At 41.2% G+C, this 21,614-nt stretch overlaps 2 protein-coding genes across 6 annotated transcripts in view; one reads left to right on the top strand and one right to left on the bottom strand.

The window, feature by feature from the left end:
* LOC306821188 (transcription initiation factor TFIID subunit 4) overlaps positions 1 to 16,119 on the top strand; it is an 86,000-nt gene extending 69,881 nt beyond the window's left edge. For 2 of the 3 annotated variants that reach the window (XR_013778753.1, XR_013778754.1), the window contains 2 exons: positions 13,805 to 14,270; positions 14,347 to 16,119. Coding sequence is in view for 1 of the 3 variants with exons in the window: in XM_079339461.1 (XP_079195587.1) it covers positions 13,805 to 13,978 (174 nt within the window). In the remaining 2 variants the exon portion in view is untranslated. Of the gene's footprint in view, positions 1 to 13,804 lie in introns of all 3 variants that reach the window. The other variant, XM_079339461.1, reaches the window with a different exon arrangement.
* A 698-nt stretch (positions 16,120 to 16,817) lies between these two features.
* kctd15b (potassium channel tetramerization domain containing 15b) overlaps positions 16,818 to 21,614 on the bottom strand; it is a 29,050-nt gene continuing 24,253 nt past the window's right edge. For all 3 annotated transcript variants that reach the window (XM_079340128.1, XM_079340127.1, XM_079340126.1), the window contains one exon: positions 16,818 to 20,217. In XM_079340128.1, coding sequence (XP_079196254.1) covers positions 20,059 to 20,217 — 159 coding nt within the window. In that variant the 3' untranslated portion in view covers positions 16,818 to 20,058. The remainder of the gene's footprint in view (positions 20,218 to 21,614) is intronic.

The following is a 21,614-nucleotide window of genomic DNA, read 5'->3' as shown; positions in this document are numbered from 1 at the left end:
TTTAGCGCGAGGGCGCTGCTAATGAAGTTGTCAACATGGAGCCCCTGAAACTTTCATGGTGGAGCCCTGGAGAGCCCGTTGTGTTCTTTCTGTTATGGCTCACTTAAGAAACTCCCGTGTCTTTGTGTGACTTACTGTCGTTTTTATTGGACCTCCTGCGTTGCTGTTACATCTAACCCTGATTGCTTTGAGCAGTACAGCACTGTGGCATTGTAAGGGAGCACTGCATTCTCTTGTCGCAATGTATTTAAGTTTGTTTTCCTTTGACTATAAGTTTATGTCAGCTCCATTGTCAGCTGTCAAGGTTTTAAGCCTGAGGAAAGAAAGGAGAAAAAGCTGGAAAGGATCTTTCATTAAGTGCTGGTAGGGGGGCAGGAGAATGCCAAGAAGGCAGAGCAGAGGTGTTGATATACACGGAGTAGGCAAAATACTACAGCTAGATGGCAGAAATGCCAACTTTCAGATCAGTTTGAGTCTCCAGAAACTGAATCAGGACTTTTCAGTGTGGAGGTGTTTATTATGCATCCTGTAAGCAGCAGCTCTCTGCTCGAAAGTCAATACTAAATAATGGAGCACCATCTTTACATTTACTGCAACATAGTTTATCACGAGCAGCTTGCATTTTTCGTTTGTCTTTCAAAAACAAGATGTTTGGTTTAAAATGAAAAGGCTGGTGCAGTGGTTGCCTGTCTGCACTCATAACTTTGATTTCTTGTATTATGTATGTGGGAACTTCCTCAGAGCTGAACCCTTGACATTTCAATATTACACTGCAATAGCGAAAAAAGGTTGTAAATGGTGTGTTTAAGTGACCCATTTCTATAAAAAAGCCTGCAGTGCAAAGGTCACCCGTTTAACAATAGTGCATTAAATATTTCAAAATCTGTCAAAGGTAGAAAAGGCTTGAGTCTTTATCAAGTAATTCACATTGGTGGACTTTTCTTGCTTTGATAAAACATGAACATTTTTTTGGGAAGTTTTATGTTCAATGGACTAGTTCACTAGTGAAAATAATGTTGACTGGTTCAGCAGTCGGGTGATGAATCAATCACTTGGTATTCCCAACCCTGAAAACCTCTGCTGTTAACTGTTATTTCTTTTAAGCTTTGTACATCAGGGCTGAGAAATGTCTTTTCCTCTTAGTCTCCACTACAGGCCATTATTTGGCTCCCAGTTACACTTTAGTTACCACTCATGACCAGCCACTAACTACTTTCCTCCTTTTTTATTGAATTGCTTAAATAATACAGTTTATGTCCTTCCCTCAGTGTTGGAACTTTTCCTTTTTTATTGTTTTGTGCTAGAATATTGTTGTGATGCATTGTCCCCTATTTTGTCTTTCAAAAGAAAAAACAGAACATCTAAAATTAGCTTCAGAAAATGGTGAAAAAGAACAAACAAGGCGATCCATTAGTGAGGATGGGTTATTGGCTGACTTGCCTCTTCTCATGGCGGCCCATTAAAAGTGGTAATGTGTGCCTGCAGCAGTGCCCGGGGAAGAAGAAGGAGGCCATGGAAGGCATATTTCACATGCATCAGACACTGGAATTAAATAGACCAATGTTCCCTAAAAAGACTGAAGTACATCTCTTTCTGATGTGCGTCCCGGGCAAAAATTCATTGATCTTAGAATGTCCCTTGGCAATTATAAAATATTAAATCCAAGTCGCACTTTTCGGCTCGGCTTAATTTTTTTTTCCTCGCTTTTCAGTGCTTTCCATTTGACCAATTTAGAAAAAAAAGTTAGAAATGGATGGCCATGAAAAAAAAGAGACGCTGATGATAAAGACTGTGCCCACTTTTAGATATCTTTTGTTATGATTCTGTATTGTTTTTGGAGAACATCTCAGATCATTAAATGGGAAGAAGTCCCAGCTTTGCAGAGAGAGCCTGTTCATGTCTCTTTACAGCATCTGAGTGGTGTAAGTCAAAAATGACTGGAGAAGAAGCATACAAGGGAGTGACATTTGTGCAATCTATTTAATTCTGAGCACAAGGTCTTCTGAGCCACTGATGTCTTTTTCCAGCACTGGATGACAGATATTTGTCAGCTGCTTTTCATTAGGTCGGTGGCCCTCCTGCTTGCCTCCCTGGCCCCTCAATGTCCCTAAGAGATTACAGAGGGGTCCACAGTTAATTGCCCAAATCATTAAATTTAACATATATCTCAATAAATATAATCAGCCAGCTGTTTGACAAGGTACACAGTTCATTAAGTCCCCTTGCTTGTTTGTCGTTTCCCTAATTAAGATTTAGAATCGATCATTGAGTGTGTAATGTACAGTGTAGCTCGGCTTGCACTGGGAGTCTCGCTGCTCAGACGAAAAAAGGAACAGCATCCGCTCGCTAAAGCTTTACCATTTAGCACACTGACTGCAATGGGAATTAGACATCCTGTGCTAATTAGGGAGGCCAATTAACTGTGAAATTCAGGCGTTTTTGACAAATAATCTCAGCAGAATACAGACATCACCATGCACATGAATGTTATCCATCCTGAATGGAGAGAGGAGAAAGGCTATTTGCTACACTGCTGCTGCTTTAGACGTTAGCTTATGCTGCTGGAAATCAAAATGGTATTTGGTTTATGTTTATTGGCAGGCATTCAAAGCTAAAGTCTCCCATGTGTCCTGAGTGATACACTATTCATGTGCATCGCCACCAAAATAAATACGCCAGACTATGTTGTGCACAACAAAACAATAAGTTGGTCTATTGATCAATGTACTAAACTATGACAGGGATCATATAGAAAACATCAGTATAGTTTTTTTTTTAAGAAAATACATGTTAATAATTGTAATAAACATAGATTACTGCTAATCTACACTGCAGTCCCCAGGCTTTGGCTCTGGTCTTGCGTCTAAGCTGCAGAACAACAATCTTGCACTTGGCCATGTTTGGTATCTCAGATTCCGTAACATGTATTCTTGTTTCACTGAAACAAAGAATCAGCATCACTCGAGAACCTCAATGTTTCTGTGTCTCTCATTCCCAGTGTGATTCATGACCACATGTATTTTTTAGATTGCATAAATTATGTATTTGTTGGACTAATGAACGCTCTCCTCTGAGGGAACTTTGGGAGGAGTTGTGAATAACTGGATATGGCCTCTTTCACCCGCATCACTGTTCTGATTACATGTTGTGGCAGTTGTGAGTAATAGATGTGGTTTGGCTGGAAAAGACCTGCCTGGCCTTTTGGAGAGATTCTTATATACACATACAACAAGGTCCAGAGAGCCACAAAATGTAAACATACCTCCTGGGCTGGCCTGTGACACTACACACACCACTGCTTTGTTGTGTGTTGGTGTGTATGTATTTAGGTGTGTGCAGTATGGAGTGTGTGTGTGGTCTGGCTCATTGACAACCATAAAACAGGCCCCTGCTGTCTTTATTACCTGTCCAACTTATCTGCACTGCTTTGTTCCTGCAATAGGTTGAAACACATTTGCCCGTGCTTGCGTTGGCGCTTTCTGTTGGAGTCTAATAGAAAGCCGCCATTACACTACAGAAGGCAATGGCTGTGGGTGTAAGCTGAAGCTGTTTGGATACCAGGCAGCGCCGGAGGTGTGTTTGCTGGGCGCCAGTGGGCAACTCCTGCAGCTGCCCGCCTCAGGTGCAGCAAGAATTGAGCACTTCCTTTTACAAGATGTGTAATTATTATGGCAGACAAGGGTGTGGGTTTAAACCAAGTCAATATGTAGATAAGCTTTATATACACACATGTACACACACAGCTGCCTGGAAGATGATGCTGTTGTACGTGGCATAATAAAGCAAGTTGCCAAAATTGCTGCGCAGGTAGGAAGGAAGCCTTCTGGGCCTGCGGAAGGGGAACCTGATGATAGGAACGAGGCCTCCAGGAAAGTGCCAGAAAATCTGTAGGCCTAATCAAAAATTCCCGAACAGAGGCCAAATTTCCTGATGCTGACTGCCATTATTTCCTCCCCACTACTAATTGACCGGATATTTTTTGATTGTCATTTTGAAAGTCTAGAGGCAAATCATCTTGGCTGTCACAATTGAACCCATCGTCTGTTCTGTTTATCTGAGATTCGTCAGTCGAACAAGACCTGATAAAGTGTAGGAATTATGTAATGTTGTAATACTTGTTATTACCAAAAAAGAAAGGTCAAAGTTACATTGCAGATGGATGATTTCAATTAACGCTAGGCTGAAAACATATAAAACATTTTTCAGTCATGTGTGCCGGTGTAAAATGCTTTCCTTACCATCTTTCAGGAACACAAAATAATACTGACATTTTACTGATGTGCCCAAATAAGTTAAAGAAAACATCTTTTTCTGAGTTGCTATAAAACGCTGTCAGCCATCCAGCCCGGCAGCTTTGTGGATGAAGATAAAGTGTCACTTGAGGTCACAATTGAAAAAAAAAAGAGGAAAATGCTCCAGTAAAGTTTCAGTGTCTTTCTGGGCCATCTATATAAAACATGAAGCTTGACTCTTTCCCCTGTAGAGCCTGGATTTTAATCAGACCTGCTCTTCAGACAGCCGGGCTCCTGCCTCTCATACTTAGCAGGCGTCACATCAGGTGCATGGGGACCAGTGACAGCGGCACTGGAACGGAGCCTGTGGTGGCTCAATGATGTCAAAAATGGTCCCATTTATGTCAATTTGAGATCAAGGACTGATTCATAGTGTGAACCCTTCCTGTAAATGTGCTTTCTAATCTCCTCCATCTGCATATCTTCTGTGGCCCCTTGGTGTGTTCCCTTTCTTGAAAGGGAAATGTCTCGCTGCTCATATGAGGATTCATGTGAAGGCTGACAGATCGGCACACTGCACGTGTCTGCAGAGCGACAAGATCCATTGTGCCGCCATTTGGTCTCTTATCTCATTCTCAAGTCAGTATCTGTTAGTGCTTGTTTTATTCACTGCAATGCTATTTTGCTAGCCTATTCTTTTCGCTAATTAGGCCATTTGCAGGATTCGTTCCCCTCAGTGTGGTCATTTAAGTTGGATACCACTCGGATCTGATCGTCTTTTGTTAACTGGTTGTTCCTATTTGGAACGTTTCTCAGAGACATCAAAGGGCGACCACAAGCCTCATTTGGCATCTTCTCCCAGCTATCCATCGGCTGCAAAACACCGTGGTGCCTTGATTATTAACTCAGTCACCACCCTCTCATTCAACTTGAATTAAAAATTAAAATCCTGCAGAAATGACAGTGCCACACCATTGAAAGTAAAGTGTGCAAAACCAACAAGGGCTCATTAGCGAGTAGTTCTGAAGACAAGCATTCTGACTTGAGACTCATTACACTTCTCCTATTTTAACTCTAATTGGGTTCATTTTATATATGAAATGCCCTAAATATTTAATGTTGAAAAGTTCTACTTCTGATACTTTATGTAGGCAAAGATACTTGGCCCCGATAATTGTCCAGGTTATCAGGGAAGCTGTTTGCCATTTCTCAAATACTTTGCTCTTTTCATAGAAAACAGAGAGGGACAATATTAAACACAGGGTTTGATGGATTCCCAATTTGTTTATGACCTTCAAATAAAAGGACCTGAATTACAAACCACCGAAACAACAATATCCTAGTGTGGTTGTCGCTATATGTGCTGTTGTCCAATTGTGATTCTGCAGACAACAGGCTTTCTATTCATTCAATAGTACATTTTAACTAGTATATTAAAAAAATGCTGTTACACCACATTCCTACAGTATATGGTGTTGCCAACATAAGCTACAAAGACCCAGCTAATAAAGCCTTTGTACTATTAACAAGTTGCGCAGCTAGCCAGGCTTGGAGCCTTTTAATTAAACAGATTAAAAACAATGTTATGGCTTCTTCATCTGGTTGCCTTCACACAATCTTTTGTTTCTCTGGGGTTGAAAAGAAAAAGGAGAAAGAAAGAGGAAGGGGGAAGCCAGGATTTTGTTTCCAGGCAGGAAAGTTTGAAGTTCTTTGTTTGGGAGCGAGGTTCCGGGAGCAGCAACACTGTTTAGCTCGGTGACCCTGTGACTGTCTTCTGAGGAATTGTATGTGCAGCCCTGAAGAAAACTGCTCCAGGGTCAGCTTTCATCTTAGCAGTAACCTGTGGACTTTGAAACTCAGGGCGATGGAATTGCAGCTTTGTCAGTACACTACTAATTAGAAAATTCCTGACCTCGAGCAAGATGTTTTAATTATGTGTTGTGTCAACGAGTTTGCAGATTTAATCCACCGTTGATACACACTCAAGTGTGCAAACTGTGTCGCACATTGTAGTAGATCATGTGGAATGGTGAAGGGGGGGTTTCGCTTCTCCTCCCCTTATAACCTTACGCATTCCCTGCACCATGTTTGTTAAAAGCCATCACATGCTTAAGTAGCCAAATTAGACGTGGAGTTAATGTGTTAGCTCGTGAAAAAGCTGGTCTGATTTGCCTTGGTTAGTGGGAGGCTGAACAATGTGACAGTATTGTGCTGGGTGTGAGCTCTCTGTTGCAGTGAGTCAGTGTGAGGGAAGGCAGGAAGGGGTTAAACAGAAATTGAGCGGGGATGCTGGGGGCAGCAGTGCTGCAGAACATAGCAGTGTTCGTGCGAAGGCAAGTCATTTCCCGAAACACTGCAGACACATGGCCTGCGGCGCTCTAAAACCTTTGGAGACCAAAATGGCTTGCAGGAGTTAGAAGTAATAAGGTGTTTTTTTGCCTTCTTTCTCCTTGACTGAAATTCTGCACGGTTGCTATGCATTGCCATGGAGCTGTGTTGCTGTTTTTATGGTTTATGTGGGTATTAAGATGCTCTGCAACTGGCCATTTTTGAGATTTGTTGTTCTTTAGCTGTGAAGCAAATGGAAGATGTTTGTTTTGAAAGTAATTTCCTGATTTTTTTTTTGCCATGATCAGAATGCTAGACCTCCCTCTTATTTATCCCTTTGTGATTTTCATGTTTTTTCTTTCTGCTATACACCAAATGATGCATTAACCAATGTATTACAATACATTAAATACAGAAAGTGTGCTTTTTTTATTTTACAAAGCACTGTCACAAAGGCTCTCTTTTGTGTAGGCCTTTGGCAGAGAAAGTACCAAAGGCCATCTGTACAGGCACACGGACATACAGCTTTGGTATTACTTCGTCCTGACCTCTCTGATTATCAGTGGGCTGAACCAAAACCCTTTTCATCCTTTCTCCTGGTTCTGTTAATCTTGGCTGCCTTGTCTGCTTCAAAGGGAGGCTCCAGCATATAATCTGGCTATGTACATCTGTGAATTATTATTCTAATTCTTTATACGTTTATTAGAGCTGAATAAACTCCACATCAAATACATCAGTCAGGCAATGTCAAAAAGCCCGGGGCAAATCAGCCGACATCTGTTAACTCTTTCAAAATGGCCTCATCCAGCATGTCTGTGGGCGTAGAGGAGCGAGAAAACGGAGAGGCAAGAGAGGGAGAGAGAGAGAGCCTCTGTTGCTGATTAATGGCGGCCGTAGGAGAGGCGTTTGAGGCCGAATGTTGAGATGAAGCGGGGTTGCACTCCCACGGCTGGGCTCCACACTGTAAACACTGTGAAGGGACAAGGCAGCGTTCCCCGACTGAAATGCAGCGTGCAGAAGAACATGTGGGAAAGCTTTACTCCCTGGCACATAGTCAGTCAACCAGGCAGCCAGTCAGTCAGTCAGTCCTTCAGTTAGTAAATTAGTCAGCCAGTCAGTGAGTCAGTCAGGCCCTCAGCCAGTTCTCCGGTTAGTCCGCCAGTCAGCAAATCAGCAAGCTCCTCAGTCAACCTCCATGTTAGCCAGCCCATCAGGAACACCTGAGTACCTGTGAGCCACGTCAATGTTTCACCAGCCAACTGCACACACATACAGTACCGATGAATCTCTTCAGTAATGGCTGCCTGCCTGAGAAAGAGGCCAGCATTGTGCAAAAAAAAAATAAAAAATCATCAGTATCTGACTTGTGACTGCTGTTAATTTCCACTCTGGCTTCAACTTGTAAAAAAAAAATCACCACCTGGTTCAGCTTGTGCTTCACTCCTTTGTTTAACTTGTCAACAGTCTGTCTCTGTTGTGCTATATATGTCCTCCTTGCCTGCAGCGCATACATCAGAGTTTAAACGGATTTTTCAGCATCAAAGTAATAACAACAAAAGAGTAATGTTGCATCATGAGCTTATCTATTTCCCAACCAACACTGGGCTAGTCTTTATCCTTCAACATGAACGCTGAGCAATGTTTCCCCGCCAAGTTTGAGTTAAGAAAGTGTGTTACCTGGGACCGGCGTCACATACTGGTACATACGGTACAAATGGTATACATGTGTGTGCGTGTTCTCTTCCCATGCAGCTCCTGTCTGAATGTTCAACTGAGAGGAGCAGAATGCTGAGGCAGCAAGTTGGCCGGTGCAGGGCCGAGCAGCTCTGTGTGCCTGGCAAAGTGGGCCATTAACCCACCGCCCTAAGGTGTGACCTGGGCCAAATCCAATATTGGCTCCAGCATCAAGGCACAGGTGCCACTCAGGGTTCAAAGCCACAGATCAGCAAGAACCCCTCCACAGCGCACCCCCCCCCCCACCCCCACCACACACACACACTCCCCTTTCTTTTCTCCAACAATAATGGGCTGAATGTAAATTCCTAAAGACACATACTAGCACCACTGCTGCCACTGCACAATTGGAGACAAGGAAGCAAAAGCAGGAACATGGATTATTAATCAAAAGTAAATTTAGTAAAATGGGAATTAACCTTAGTCCTCCAGAGCTTCTAGTGAAGGCTGCTGTAATTTGAGGGCTGAGGACATGAAAGTGTGACCTGCTGACTTTCTGGTCCTGCGCTGATGGATAACAGAGAACAACAGAGACCATTGTTATTCAAAGACTAGTACTGTCACTACTATTTATGATGATTCAAAGAAGTTCTTCATGCTTAAACTATCATTTCCTTTATGACTTACATGGAATAATAAACTGAGTGCCGTCTTTAACAGTATATTATCTTCAAGTGAAATTAGTTGACAGTAATTAACCTTTAGTCATGTCTTAAAGCCATTCTTCTTTAGCTGCTTTGCTAGTTAGCAGCTACAAGACATGTAAAAGCTAACTAGATAGAAATTAAAGTTCTTGCCCTTTTCCAACAGAGTCAGTATTATCACTTTGTTAGCAGTTAGCATAGCATTTTAAGTGCTCCTTATTACAGTTCTGTATTTCTCTTGTATGTAGAGGAAGTCTAACAGTGTTGTTTAAAGGTCCCATATTCTGCTTTTTTTTGGTTTTATATGCTCTTTAGTTTTTTTCAGGTGACTTGTGCATTTTTAGTTTAGTTAGTTTAGATGAGATTAAATTAGTAGACAAAAAAATATGAACCCCATTTAGGGTATAATGTGGGACCTTTAATGCATTTGTTTCGGACCTCAAACTGATTTTTTAGTGGCTTTTAAATAAATCATAACGAAATTACAATTAATATGAATTTACTCATCTTTTAGTTTAAGCTAATACCTACTAGTCGAGTCTCCTGGGAACATCTCACTTTGTGGGTAGCCTCAGTAAACACTTCAGTTTACCCGGCAGTCGGTTTTGGACAGTGTTTGGCATTTGTAGACATTTAGGATGTGTTGCGGATAACTTCTCTAAAGCACATGGTTGGATCACATGTTATGAAAAGTTCACATACAGAAGGAATTATTTTAAAAAGTTTACTTCACAAGTTTATCATGCTGTTTTACAATAATACACTTTGTTATACTAATTCTGAGATACACAAGCACTCTCAGGTTCTCTCTTTGTATCTTATGTGCATCAACACGAGTGTATGGACACCATGGACACGTAAAACAGTGTGAAACAAAGTGTCTGGCCCATTGGCACGTTGTCATGTATGTTGTAACTGAATGTATCTGAAGACCAGAGCCAGCTAAGAGGTCTTATTACACACAAACCCTCTCCTTTCATCCCCTCTCCTCAGGTTCTCTCCACTGAACGCTCTCTCTCTTTCTCTCTGTTTTTCTCTCTGTCCCCCGCTCCAAACAAGTCAAATGTCTGAAGAGATGTATCGAAGTATCCCTGTGCGCTCTGTACGATGGATATGTCATATGACATAATGCCTCGGAGCGCCCATCACAGATAAAATGACAGATGCTGTTTTTTGCCTCATGGATCTTTCTGGGCCAAGCTGATTTTGAGACTTTCTGTTTGGCTCTTTCTCTCTCTCTCTCTCTCTCTCTCTCTCTCTCTATCTCAGTCCTCCTTCCTTTTCTCTTCCTATCACTTTTTCTTTCATCCACTGTGACCTTACAAAGCCTACCATTTTGTCTTTCATTGAATTAGCGACACAATTACTGTGTAATTGCTGGCGACAGGGAAAGCCTGTTTGTTGACGTCTCGCTTTCCTTTTTAACTGACACTCAGCCATCTGCTTTGTTTAGTGTCGATGTTTACCCCTCCCATCCCCGTTCCCTCCTCCACAACATGATTTCCTGCGTGTACTGGCGAGAGGAATCCATCTCCATAGATACCAACAACAACATACCGGTGTTTGGATTGTTGGCACGTAAAGACAGAAGAGGAGAGCAGAGGCTGAGTTTGGCGAATTCCTGGATGAGCACTGACCTTTCTGTCTCTATTTGGATCACTTAAGGCCAGCCCTGTCCCTGAAGGGAATAAGGCATTCTGCTGAGCCTCACTACATGGGCAGCTGTCCTCACTGTCTTCCTCCTCACCCACCATCAGCCACTGCGGCCACAGCACCACCCCGGCACCGACTGCCTGAGGCTACCACTGGCCATCCGTCCAGGTGGATGGATGGCTTTGATTGGTAAAATCTGTGTCTCTGTTGCTGAGCTGACTTGTGAGTGGCAGTAATTGGTATGGCAGTAGGCAGGCCCATGTTTCACATGTGGTCAGCCATGATTGACCTGATTAGGCTGGGGTCGCTCCCCAAAGTGAGCGCTCTGGTTTTGCCCCCTGAGGTGGTAGGAAGCTTTCTGTACACACTTTAACTTCATCTCCCAGCTCTCCCAGCATGTTGTTACTCACCAGAGACCAGACCAGAGTGGGATAATAATTCAAGCTGGGGACTTAACATCAGTCCAAACTTTATTTAAACAGTCTTTTCATATCTGTCCCTTATAACCACAAATCTCCCATGTGCATGTGGACCAGCACACTCTTTGTTTTTAAACTTTTCAGATTTGAAAACTTATCAATTTTCTATTGGTCAATCAAACAATTCAACTCTTATTTATTTTTTAGTTGTTGTTATTGTCTCCCTGTTTCACCGTCATGATTCATTCATACCGCCATGGTTTTTTTTAAATTTACAGAACAATAAAATTAGAAGCTTAATGTTGTCGTAGGACAATGTTAACACTTTCAAACTAGATACACTTGATCACTTTTTCTTTAATAATCAAAGTTTATGGTAATGCCAGATTCATTATTCATTATTACCATGGTGTTTGTTTTTTGTTTGTTTTGCACCGTGTTTCTTCTCTCAGCTCGGTCAGTGTTGTATTTATCATCATGCAGCTGTTAGTGACAAACAGATATTTCCACCTGAAAATGATTCCCCCCGTGTCATACAAATAACGTGCACAAGCCTCATGAATTTACAAGATACTGTAACAGTAAGTTAATTCAGTTGTGGTTTTCAAACATTGAATTTATATTCATTTCATTACGAGGAACATGTTATTTATAACGCTGGCCTTAAACACATTAGTCTGCATTCTCTCTGATATTAAGCAGAAGAAAGTTTCCTATCCACATGGATCAACATCTTCATTGACTTACAATCAAAAGAATCATTTCAGTTTAAGAACATATAATCTGCATTCAAGAATAATAATATGAAAAACAAATACATCAATGACTATACACACTGATTTTTCTTAAATAATCATTGTTATAAAAAGAGAGAAAATAGTCATGTTCTATGTTGACTCTGTCCCGACACTGCTTTCCACACAGAGACAGTAGATGTGGTTGAGGTACGTTGGCGACGTGAACAGTGGCCTGGATATCTTCAGTCTCTACAGCTACCAGGGGTCAGAGAGTGTACTGGGAGAAACCTGAGACAAAGCCCAGCCGTACAGTGTGCACAAAGACAAGCATATATGGAGGCGGGTGCTGGAGGGACTTTGGTTTGCTTCTTGTAAATTCATACCCATCATATGTTTGCAATTAAGGCCTGTCTGTACTGTGTGTTTACAGAGCGGTGCAATCAATGTAATTGTGAGAGGTTCTTCCTGACTGAAACGTCTGTCTTATTTCTCTCTGCCTGGGTTCAAGTGGGCACTTTCTGGATTTGTTCCCCAGCGTTTCTCATTCCCAAATGTAAATGCATCTCTTGATTTGTATCGACCTCTGTATACACTCCCTGTTTTATCGTTCTCATTTTTCCTGGATCAAATACAAACAACCAGAGCTCCATTTCAGAGCGGGACGTCAGCTCAGATCTACGTCAGCGGCGTTGTTCATTTAGAGGAAAAAATCTGTTCATATTCATATTCAAAGAGCCGTACAACTCGCTTAAATAAAAGGATGGTTTCCTCAGAGCATGAAGATGATATTTTCCCCCCACATGTTCAGTATGGAGAACACTCAGCTGGCAGTAGGAGCTGAAGATCTGGATGTTATTAGTGCGTCTTTCTCATCTCATTGGTACAAGTGGGATTCATTTTCTTAATTGTAGGTGCACAAATACTTAGAGGCTGTAACATTCCCTACTATTGACGGTGTCGGTCATTCAGCAGCTGTGACTTCATTTACAGGACATGGGAAACGGTATCGAATAATTTTAACTGATGAATGCACATCTGTAAAAGTAAATACAACACAAACACAATTTTCGAAATGTGATCATACTATCCAACATCTTTGCTGCAATTTTTCTGCTAAGCTGAAACGTCATCCTCTTGAAGGGATTAGCACTTCAAGGCTCCTACGTCATGATGATTGCTATGTTGTCGTTCACTGTGCAATAATATCAAAACCTCTGTAGGGGTAGAGGTTCAAAGATAATACATGTCATGTCGTGTCCGTAGCGCGAACATCTGGATGATATCAAGCTAATTCTGAGAAGATATGATGTTTACATGTTTACTATTTCTTTTGCTCATAGCATGCTAACGTGATAACGCTAAGCATCACAGTGAAACTGCGGCCATCAGTAGTGTGATTAGATTGGTCCGTGGTGTTGTTACAAGCACAGCATGGAAAAATTAAATTGGACCTGCTGCCACAGCCACACGAACGTCAATTTCAAGTCAAAGCTCGTTTTCTCCCGCTTGGTACTTGAACGTCACACCAGCTGAATGCAATGGGCTTTCTTTTTTTTTTAGGTGATACATTCTGGAAAAGTGACTGTCTTCAACAAATTTCTTTTAACCCGACCTCACGAATGTCACCGTCATGGTAGAGCTGGAGGAAAGTCATTAGGGTTCATCCTCTGCTGGACATGAATGACTGAATTTCATGACAGCATAACACATTTATAGTCTGGCTGACTTCACCACCCCTAAAGCGATGTTGATGTAGATTGGCTAAATGCTGCCAGTGTGCATCACTATAAATGTTATGAACATTTTCAATGTTTACTTTAGATTACATGCAGTTGTGGAAACTGTCCGCCTTTGTGTTTAAATCAATGAAGCATTTTTTGTGAATATTAATTAGCAGACACTCTGACTTTCACTCAGTCAAAAAAATAATCAGTGATTCTTTTTTTCCAAGCACAGTGATGTTATGTTTATTAGACGCAAACTGAAATGAGTTGAATCTGTTTTGGTCTTGGTATGAAGTCCATCCTCTCATCTTCTGACTCCTGTTTTGTCTGCAGGTTTCAGGCAGCATGGCGGGCTCCCCGGCCAGCTCCTCCACCCCGTCCAACTCGTCACGCCAGTACACACGGCAACGCATCACCCGCGTCAACCTCAGGGACTTAATTTTCTACATGGAGCAGGAGAGAGCGACCGCCCACTCCCTCCTCCTTTACCGTGCCCTGCTCAAGTAGCCTCTGCTCCACTCAGCGCCCACCTCAGCCTCCTCCTCCTCCGTCTACTTCCCCTTTGCCACGTGCCTTCAGATCAGGTCTAATGTTTCAGCTCTGTGTCTCCATACGTACTGTAGTGATGTTTGATGTAGCTTTTATAGAATAGCAGAAGAGTTAGAGGAAAAAAGTACAAAAATAAAACTGTTGTTCTGTGTCTTATTTCTTTAGATTTAAGGTGCATAGTTAGATCATTCAGTTTAAAGGCCGTATCAGATTCTTTGTCTTGAAAGTGGGTTAAAAAGGAACAAAGTAGGTTTTTGTTTCACGGAACTTGATGCAGAACTTGTTCCATGTACGTATGGTAGTTATTTATTTAATGAGAATGGCAGTAGCTTCAATGAACTACCTTAAAGACAGGATTAATTTTGAGATAAGATGACCATTTTCACGCCTCAGTACAGCCGACGATATTCTTCACAACCTCTTTGTTGAACTTAGTTCAATGAATGCAGTTTAGCTGAACTTAAAGATCGAGTGATTTTCACTGATTTAAAAACATTAAGATTCCAAATAACAGCATCATCCTCTTTATGTGTAAATAGTTCTATTGGAATTATTTTACAGCATGTATATTTTTGATCACATGTAAGCTTTGTAAGAAAAGGAATAACCCATGTATCAACACACATGGTGATGTTTTGTAAAATCATGTGCTTTGATTGAGTCAAACTAAGACGGTCATTCTGTTCACCTGTAGAGCATTTGTTATGAGACAGAACCCCAATGACTGAAGTGTCTTTAAAGCAGGAGCAGGATTGCACCATGACAAATGTTTCTGATAGTAGGTCAGTCTTGCTGAGAAAGTCAGTATTTTATTTTTTACCCACAAATGATGTGAACATTGTTTGTATGACTAGTTGTGTGTAAGTCGTGTAGTATCATGCTCACTCTTTGTCAAACTCACCTGGTTCAGAAGGTAAGTTTGGATTCTTAAAGAGTTGTGTTTAGCTAACGGAGGAGAGTGAAACTTCTGATCTAAACCTCAACATCTTTCAGTCTTACTGTTCAATCTGCAAATCAATCATTTCAAAAAGTTACATCTCAGATGTCCCCCCCCCCACACACACACACACACACACACACACACGGCTGTTTTTGCCCCTGACCTGCTCTGAGAAACACTGAATGACAGAAGTTGTCCTTAAAGAGGCCCAGTGCCCTGAACTCAAACATATTTGTATTTTGATCCTAAATTAATATCACAGCTGTGAGGAAGTGTTAAATTATAAAAAAAAAAAGTATTTGAATGCTGCCAAAAAAAAAATGACCCGCTTCGTTTCTATGTATAACTTATTGAACACAGGATTATGACAAAATACCTGATTTTACATGTTGTATTGCATTGTCACCTTTGTTGTTGTTGGTTTTTTTTTTAATGCTTATCGTGTCACGTAATGTTGTCCAACATGATTTTTTCTATTGAACAAATATCTTGGCCTCTATGCAGCTTTTTCTCGTCTTATTTCAATTTGAAAGAACTGTTGTGCATTTGACATTTTGACAGCACTTTTTTTAATCTCTCTATTAGCTGAAGCGTGAACGCTGTCACTGAATTATAAGAAATGACTCTTTGGATTAGTAAACAGTATTTGCCAATTTATTCTGAGACTTATTTTAACAGTTAATATATTTTATTTCCCTTATTTTTCTTGATTGGCTTTAATGCTTGGCACATTTTCATAAAGTTTGTCTCCCAAAAAAAAAAACATGTTTTAAAAACAAGCACAATAATCCCTATTGTGGTGATCCCAAACAATTTTAATAGTGATTTTTATGGTTTCTGGTGGTTTCACTGGAGGACATTTCTACTACTACTACTACTACTACTACTACTACTACTACTACTACTACTACAGCTTTTTAGCCAAAATATTAGGACAATATAACTGATGTAAACAGATGGTGAGATCACATTTCAGTGTAAGGATGATTTGTAAATATTGTTTACAAAACTATGTGTTTATTAGAACCACGTTATTTTTGGTAAACTCTTGTACATATCCTCAGAATTTCCTGTTTGTGTGAAAAAAAACGATACTTATGTATTTGTACCTATTTTGTAAAGGAATAAATAAGCTGTTTACTAAACCGAGCAGACACTACCTTTGTCCATTTGCTCTCCTTTTCCTTTGACTGCACACACATTATAATGTATGGAGATGTGAGAGTCTGAATAGAAAAATGACTTCATCATTAAGCAATGAGTTTCCCAACACTCGCTCCTGTCTCCTCCAAAGGAAAAATAAGCTGTTATATTTTTTAACAGTTTTACCAAAGTCAACAACTAATTCAGTCTGCTTCATTTCCATTTCTTACATCGCACATGCTAAGTACAAACTGAGTCAAGTGCTGCTGCTCATCTATGAAAAGTCCCCCTAGGTTTCTGCTGCTAATTAAGCAGAAGCATTTTTGAAAAGACCAAACTGTTTAACTCGGTGCAAAATATTGGGGCTTCAGAATATATTGTTTTTTTTTCAAGACCTCGGCCTACTCACAAGTCTCTTTTGGAAGAATAGACTGCTGATCTGAATCCAGGCCCACAGACGCTCTTCTAACATCAACCTTGAGCAGAAATATGCCTGGGTACAGTGAGCTAGGAAGAGGTATCAGGTCTCATCGGGTCAATTAAAGGCCTCAGAGATCATATCAGTGAATAAAGGAGCCACATTCATACATAAATGTTTGTTGCTGGCATCGTCAGTGATAAAATAATGCCCACAGTGCAGCTAAAAATGGGCTGTTGCATCAATGATGCGACTTTCTAAGATCAATGGAACAAATAGGAGCAATAAGACTCAGCAAGTATACAGTACATCCTTTTATTATCGCAAATATGCAAGAAAAGTCAAACGGAGACACTGTAAATGAACACATGCCCTTTAATACCACAGTCTAATTGTTTTAAACACTTTAAATAATATACATTTGCACCTTATGATACCCTTTGAAATGTTTAATCCATATGTACACAATGTTACTCTGAATTCTTTTCATTGTTTTTGTGAAGAGGACTAAGAGGTCTCTTTAAAAACACGAGGGTCCCGTCAAACCCTGAGTCCTTATAATTCAATATACAATAACTGTACAACTGGTGGAGTGAATGCCATGAGAAGTGGCTGAAACCTTGACCAGTCCTTCATCTGAAACGGGAGCTTGTGAAGACACATCTACTACACCTCTTGAGTTTCCAGTCCTGTCTAACTCTGTTGTCAACCTGTCAATTGTTCGGGGTGTGCCAAGTTTGATTATTGCAGACAGAGGGACCCAAATTGCAATTTTTGTTTCAACAATGTGCAGGTCTGATTGGTCACTTGTGTTTTAAATCACAAAAGCATAACCCTTTAGCTCTACAAATCTGCTTAAAGCCTACTCTGTGAGTCCAAAATGCCACATCATTGAGAAAAAAATTCCTCCCTTTTTTCCCTGAAGGGAATAACGCTCACAGATGTGTGGCTGCAAACAGTGGGTTTTTTATTTATTTTTTTTACCCCTGTTTCTTCAAGAGCTAACCCAGATGAGTTTCTACACCTCACATGAACTGGATCAAAGATCTGGGGATGAGCCACAGAGTCTCCTGGCTGTACAGTGTGTTCTCAGTACACTCACATTTGACTCATCAGTTTGTTTGGATGGTTGCGGTGTGGTCCAGGAGGGCATTTTTTGAAAACCAGGGCATGGGGGATGACACAGCAGCAGGGGGTGCAACCCGAGTTTCTACTGGCACCGCTGAGCTGGGAGTCCTTGAGGAGGCAGGGGAGGGGGTGGAGGGGCTGTGAAAAGCACAACATGCCTCGGCACATGAAAGGCCTGGTTGACCATTCCCTTTGAGGCGACTGGATGCAAGGCGCAGGCCACGGGCAGGTCAGAACAAAGATGGGCTTGATTGTGTGAGAGAGAGAGACCCCCCCCACCCCCGGGTATGAGAGCTCTGGACTGGGAGCGACACCAAGCTCATCTTTATTCACTCATTGGCCTTGTTTAATCAGCAATCATCCGGAGAGAGCAGATATCAAGACAATATGGTCATAGGCAACTGCCAGCCATTTTTTTTTAATGAACAGCTAGTTAATAAAAAATAACCCCTGTTAAACTCAACTGCTAGAGCCTGCAGAGATCAGAATGGGCTTTACTTTTTTTTATCAGTCTTTTGTGATGGAAGAAACAGCATCTGTAAGTTGCACACAAATATAAAGCATGAAAACTTGGCCTTTCTTGTTTTTGTCTTTGATCCAGAAATGTTGAGAATAAGACCAAAAGAATGAGAGCAGGATGGAGTAAATGCCACCCACTCGCCTCTTTGTGAACAACGCTCTGATGCTGGGAGTAGTTCACATTGGGTTCTGCCATACATGCATACGAAGACGCATTGAAATCAGCTTGGCTTAGAAGTGACAATATAGAAACAAACAGAGAGTGTCTTAAACTTTGAAGGTACTGTGAGCTTTTCTCAACAAAACTGTCAAGACTGGAGGCCTGAGGGAACAAACACTGGGGCCCTTCAAATGTCTATTGTGTCTTCTTTAGCTTTATGCTATAAAAAGAGATGATGCCTTTGTGTTTATACAATCAACAAAATAAGCACCTCGTCTTCTTTGGCACCTAAATTATTTGTTGTCATTTTTTGTTTTAAACGTGATAAATGTTAATGTGAGGATTAACAGTTTGGCTCGGCAAAGGGCACTGGGTTCAAACAGGAAGTCTGAAAAGGGCAGGAAATGTTTAAGTGCAAAGAAACATCAAGCATTTAGAGTACATCTCTGGCTGATCACAAGACATACTGGTAAACATCAAATCTCCTCATTGGTCCTCAAGTCTTAACATTCTTACTCAATGAAACTGCAGAACACTTTGTGAGCTTGTGCAACTTCAACCTGAATTTAAATTTGACAAACTTTCTCAAACCTCTACAAAGGCTTGTAAGAGAGAATCCAATCAGACATTGACATTGAGATTTTGAAGCTGAAAAGCCGAAATTTCAGAGCACTGTTTTTAATGTGTGCTGCACATTTGACTAGAGACAATGTCAAAACACCCAGGTTCTCTTCCATTGCCATTTAAACAATGGGACTTTTTCCGGCTCTGAATGCATTGCCAGCCAGATCGCTTTAGCCACATAGCCTGAAGACATCTGAGTTTCTGCAGCTACTGCCAAGAAAATGCTCCCTCACAGGCTCTTGAAGCCTAATGAATATAATGTTCATACATCCTTCATATTGGAGACAGGAAAAAGAGACATTAAAAATAATCCTATTAATAATAATTGTTTACACCATGTCATGATAAGAACAGCACAAGGAGCAAGGACATATTTTAGAAACAACAATGAAAATTGTTATAAACAATCAGTTTGGCAAATTTTGCTGTTTTCGGCGAGGCCTGTCCTCTAATAAAGAGACAAGTCGAGTGAGAGGACATGGCCTTTAAGGGTTCAGGAATTGTGAGTCTTTCAGGGGCTTCACAGAATTGAATTATGTCCTTTTCTGTCATGTTCTGTCTGCCAAAGTTCCCTTGTCCCAAAGCAGGCCGGACCCATCATCCCTCAGACAAAACGTGGGATTAATACAGAAACATAAGTGAATGATACACTGCTAAAGGTAATGTTTTTTGTTTCAATTATGTGTTTCATGGGGAAATTATTATTGTATTAGGAATGAAGGAATTTGCATTTGTGTTGCCCCGAAAGAGTCAGGACATTTCTTTGATAATAAAATAAGGAAAAAGATCATCCAGTCTTGATGCTAAAATGGTTAAAGTTAGCTGCTGTTTAGTCCATTTGTCGTTGTTGTTCCTTTTGTCAAGGTCCCAGATTCTTTGGACATTATTTAACATAATCAAAAACGCTGATGTGTTTTTCCTTTATTTGGTTCTACATTCCCCTTAAGAGTTCTGCAGAGCTGGCAAAGTCAAGCCTCTGCTAATACTTCGGTATTTTGGGGTGGTTGTGGTTCTTTTGGGACGCTGAGGAAGGGGACAGGTTTGGAAAGTGTGTGGAAGATGAAGGATCATCAGGGTTAGTTTAGCAGTTCCTCTGCCAGACCGCTCTAGTCCAGGGGTTCCTGTTTTATCCTGATGGGAGTGTTGATGGACAGACTCCTCCGATCCTCGCGACATAATACATACTCGCTGAACTGGGATGAGTCCACGCCGCCTCCACAGGACGCTGCCACACTGAAACCCTTCTGAAAGAGACGCTCCAGCACCTAGAAATAGAAGTAGGAGAGAGGAAAGGGCACATGAATGACAGAATGGTCAAACAGTTCTTCTTATTAGTGCATGAAACACTCTAATTGTATATGTTGTCTCTTCATGAAAACTGCAAGTTTATTTTCTATCTCGTTAAAATAAAAAAGCTAATGAAGCTAACACCTGCTGCTGCATGACTTAGCTAAGCAGCGTGGCTAACCTTTAGATTTGTAGTATGATTTGTCATAAGGCTTTGCGTTAGCTTGCTGCTGGTAACTTGATATGGTAAGCACTTACTTATCTTATATCTTGAGTTTTATAAATACGTCTTTTAGACTTTTTCAAACAAAATCTGTCACAGCATGTTCATTCGTCCATCATGATTACTTCAAAGAAAGTTAAGTGATACTTCATCAGCAGAATTTTAAAGGTGTTCTGTGTTAGCATCAAATAGCAGCACACATACATAAGACTGTGAGATCACTTTTTGATATCCATCCATCCTCACATCAACCTCATATCTTCATCAGCACTGACAAACACCATGTGCCATTAACCTCCCTCTCCGCCAATCACAGCTCGTGATGGACTAAAACCAGAGGGCACTCCGACATCACACCACCTCTGCAATATTCATGCTGCTTTCTCTGGATTGGCTACTGAACCGAGGGCCATGAGCTCAAAGGGATGAGGAGAGCCGTGTGTGTGAGTGAGGTGTGTTAAGGGGCTGAGTGAAGCTCAGCGTGGTGATTACTGGAGCTCCTAATTTGAGTAATGAGGCAGGGGTAAGAGGAGAAGTGAGGTCCGTGAGCTAAGGCGAAAGAGAGAGAGCTACGTGTGGGGAATGAGGATGGCAAGCTATGGGTGATCTGTGTGAGGACAAAGTGTTGGGGCTACAGGAAAGAACAGGAGACGGGGATGCATGTAAGCCCTCCAGTCTGAGCATTCATACATACTGCAGTCCAAATTCAGAAACACGTGAACTCAAAGATCACTTTTCTCTCGGTAATCCTTGTGGGATGTTGTTTTTTTTTTTTTTTTTGGAGGGGTATATCTAAATCCCAGTGCGAGGAGTGCTGTGTATTTACTTATTCCCCCGTCCTTTTTAATGGAGTGTGCAGTGCATGGAAATGAAAGGTCTTGCCGAGGGCCAACCCCCCCTCCCCCTCTCCTGATACAGAGCCAAAGAAGTTTTCTTCAAAATACATCAGTTTCTTTAGACTCTTATATACACTTGCACTCCTGGGAAAGGATGACCTCTCTAATTACAGGAGCCAGAGCCCCATTGGAGGGCTGAAGTGGTGCGTTTAGGCCTCCAGGTCAAAGTGCTGCAGCCTCCCCTTACTGAGGATTAGCACAACAGAAAAGAGCCGATAAATCACATGCAAGCTCACAGACAGTCATGATGCCACAT

This window comes from Symphodus melops, assembly GCF_947650265.1.
Source record: "Symphodus melops genome assembly, chromosome: 3".
Taxonomy (NCBI): domain Eukaryota; kingdom Metazoa; phylum Chordata; class Actinopteri; order Labriformes; family Labridae; genus Symphodus; species Symphodus melops.
The sequence above is the reverse complement of the archived record's forward strand: the minus strand, read 5'-3'. Positions and strand labels throughout refer to the sequence as shown.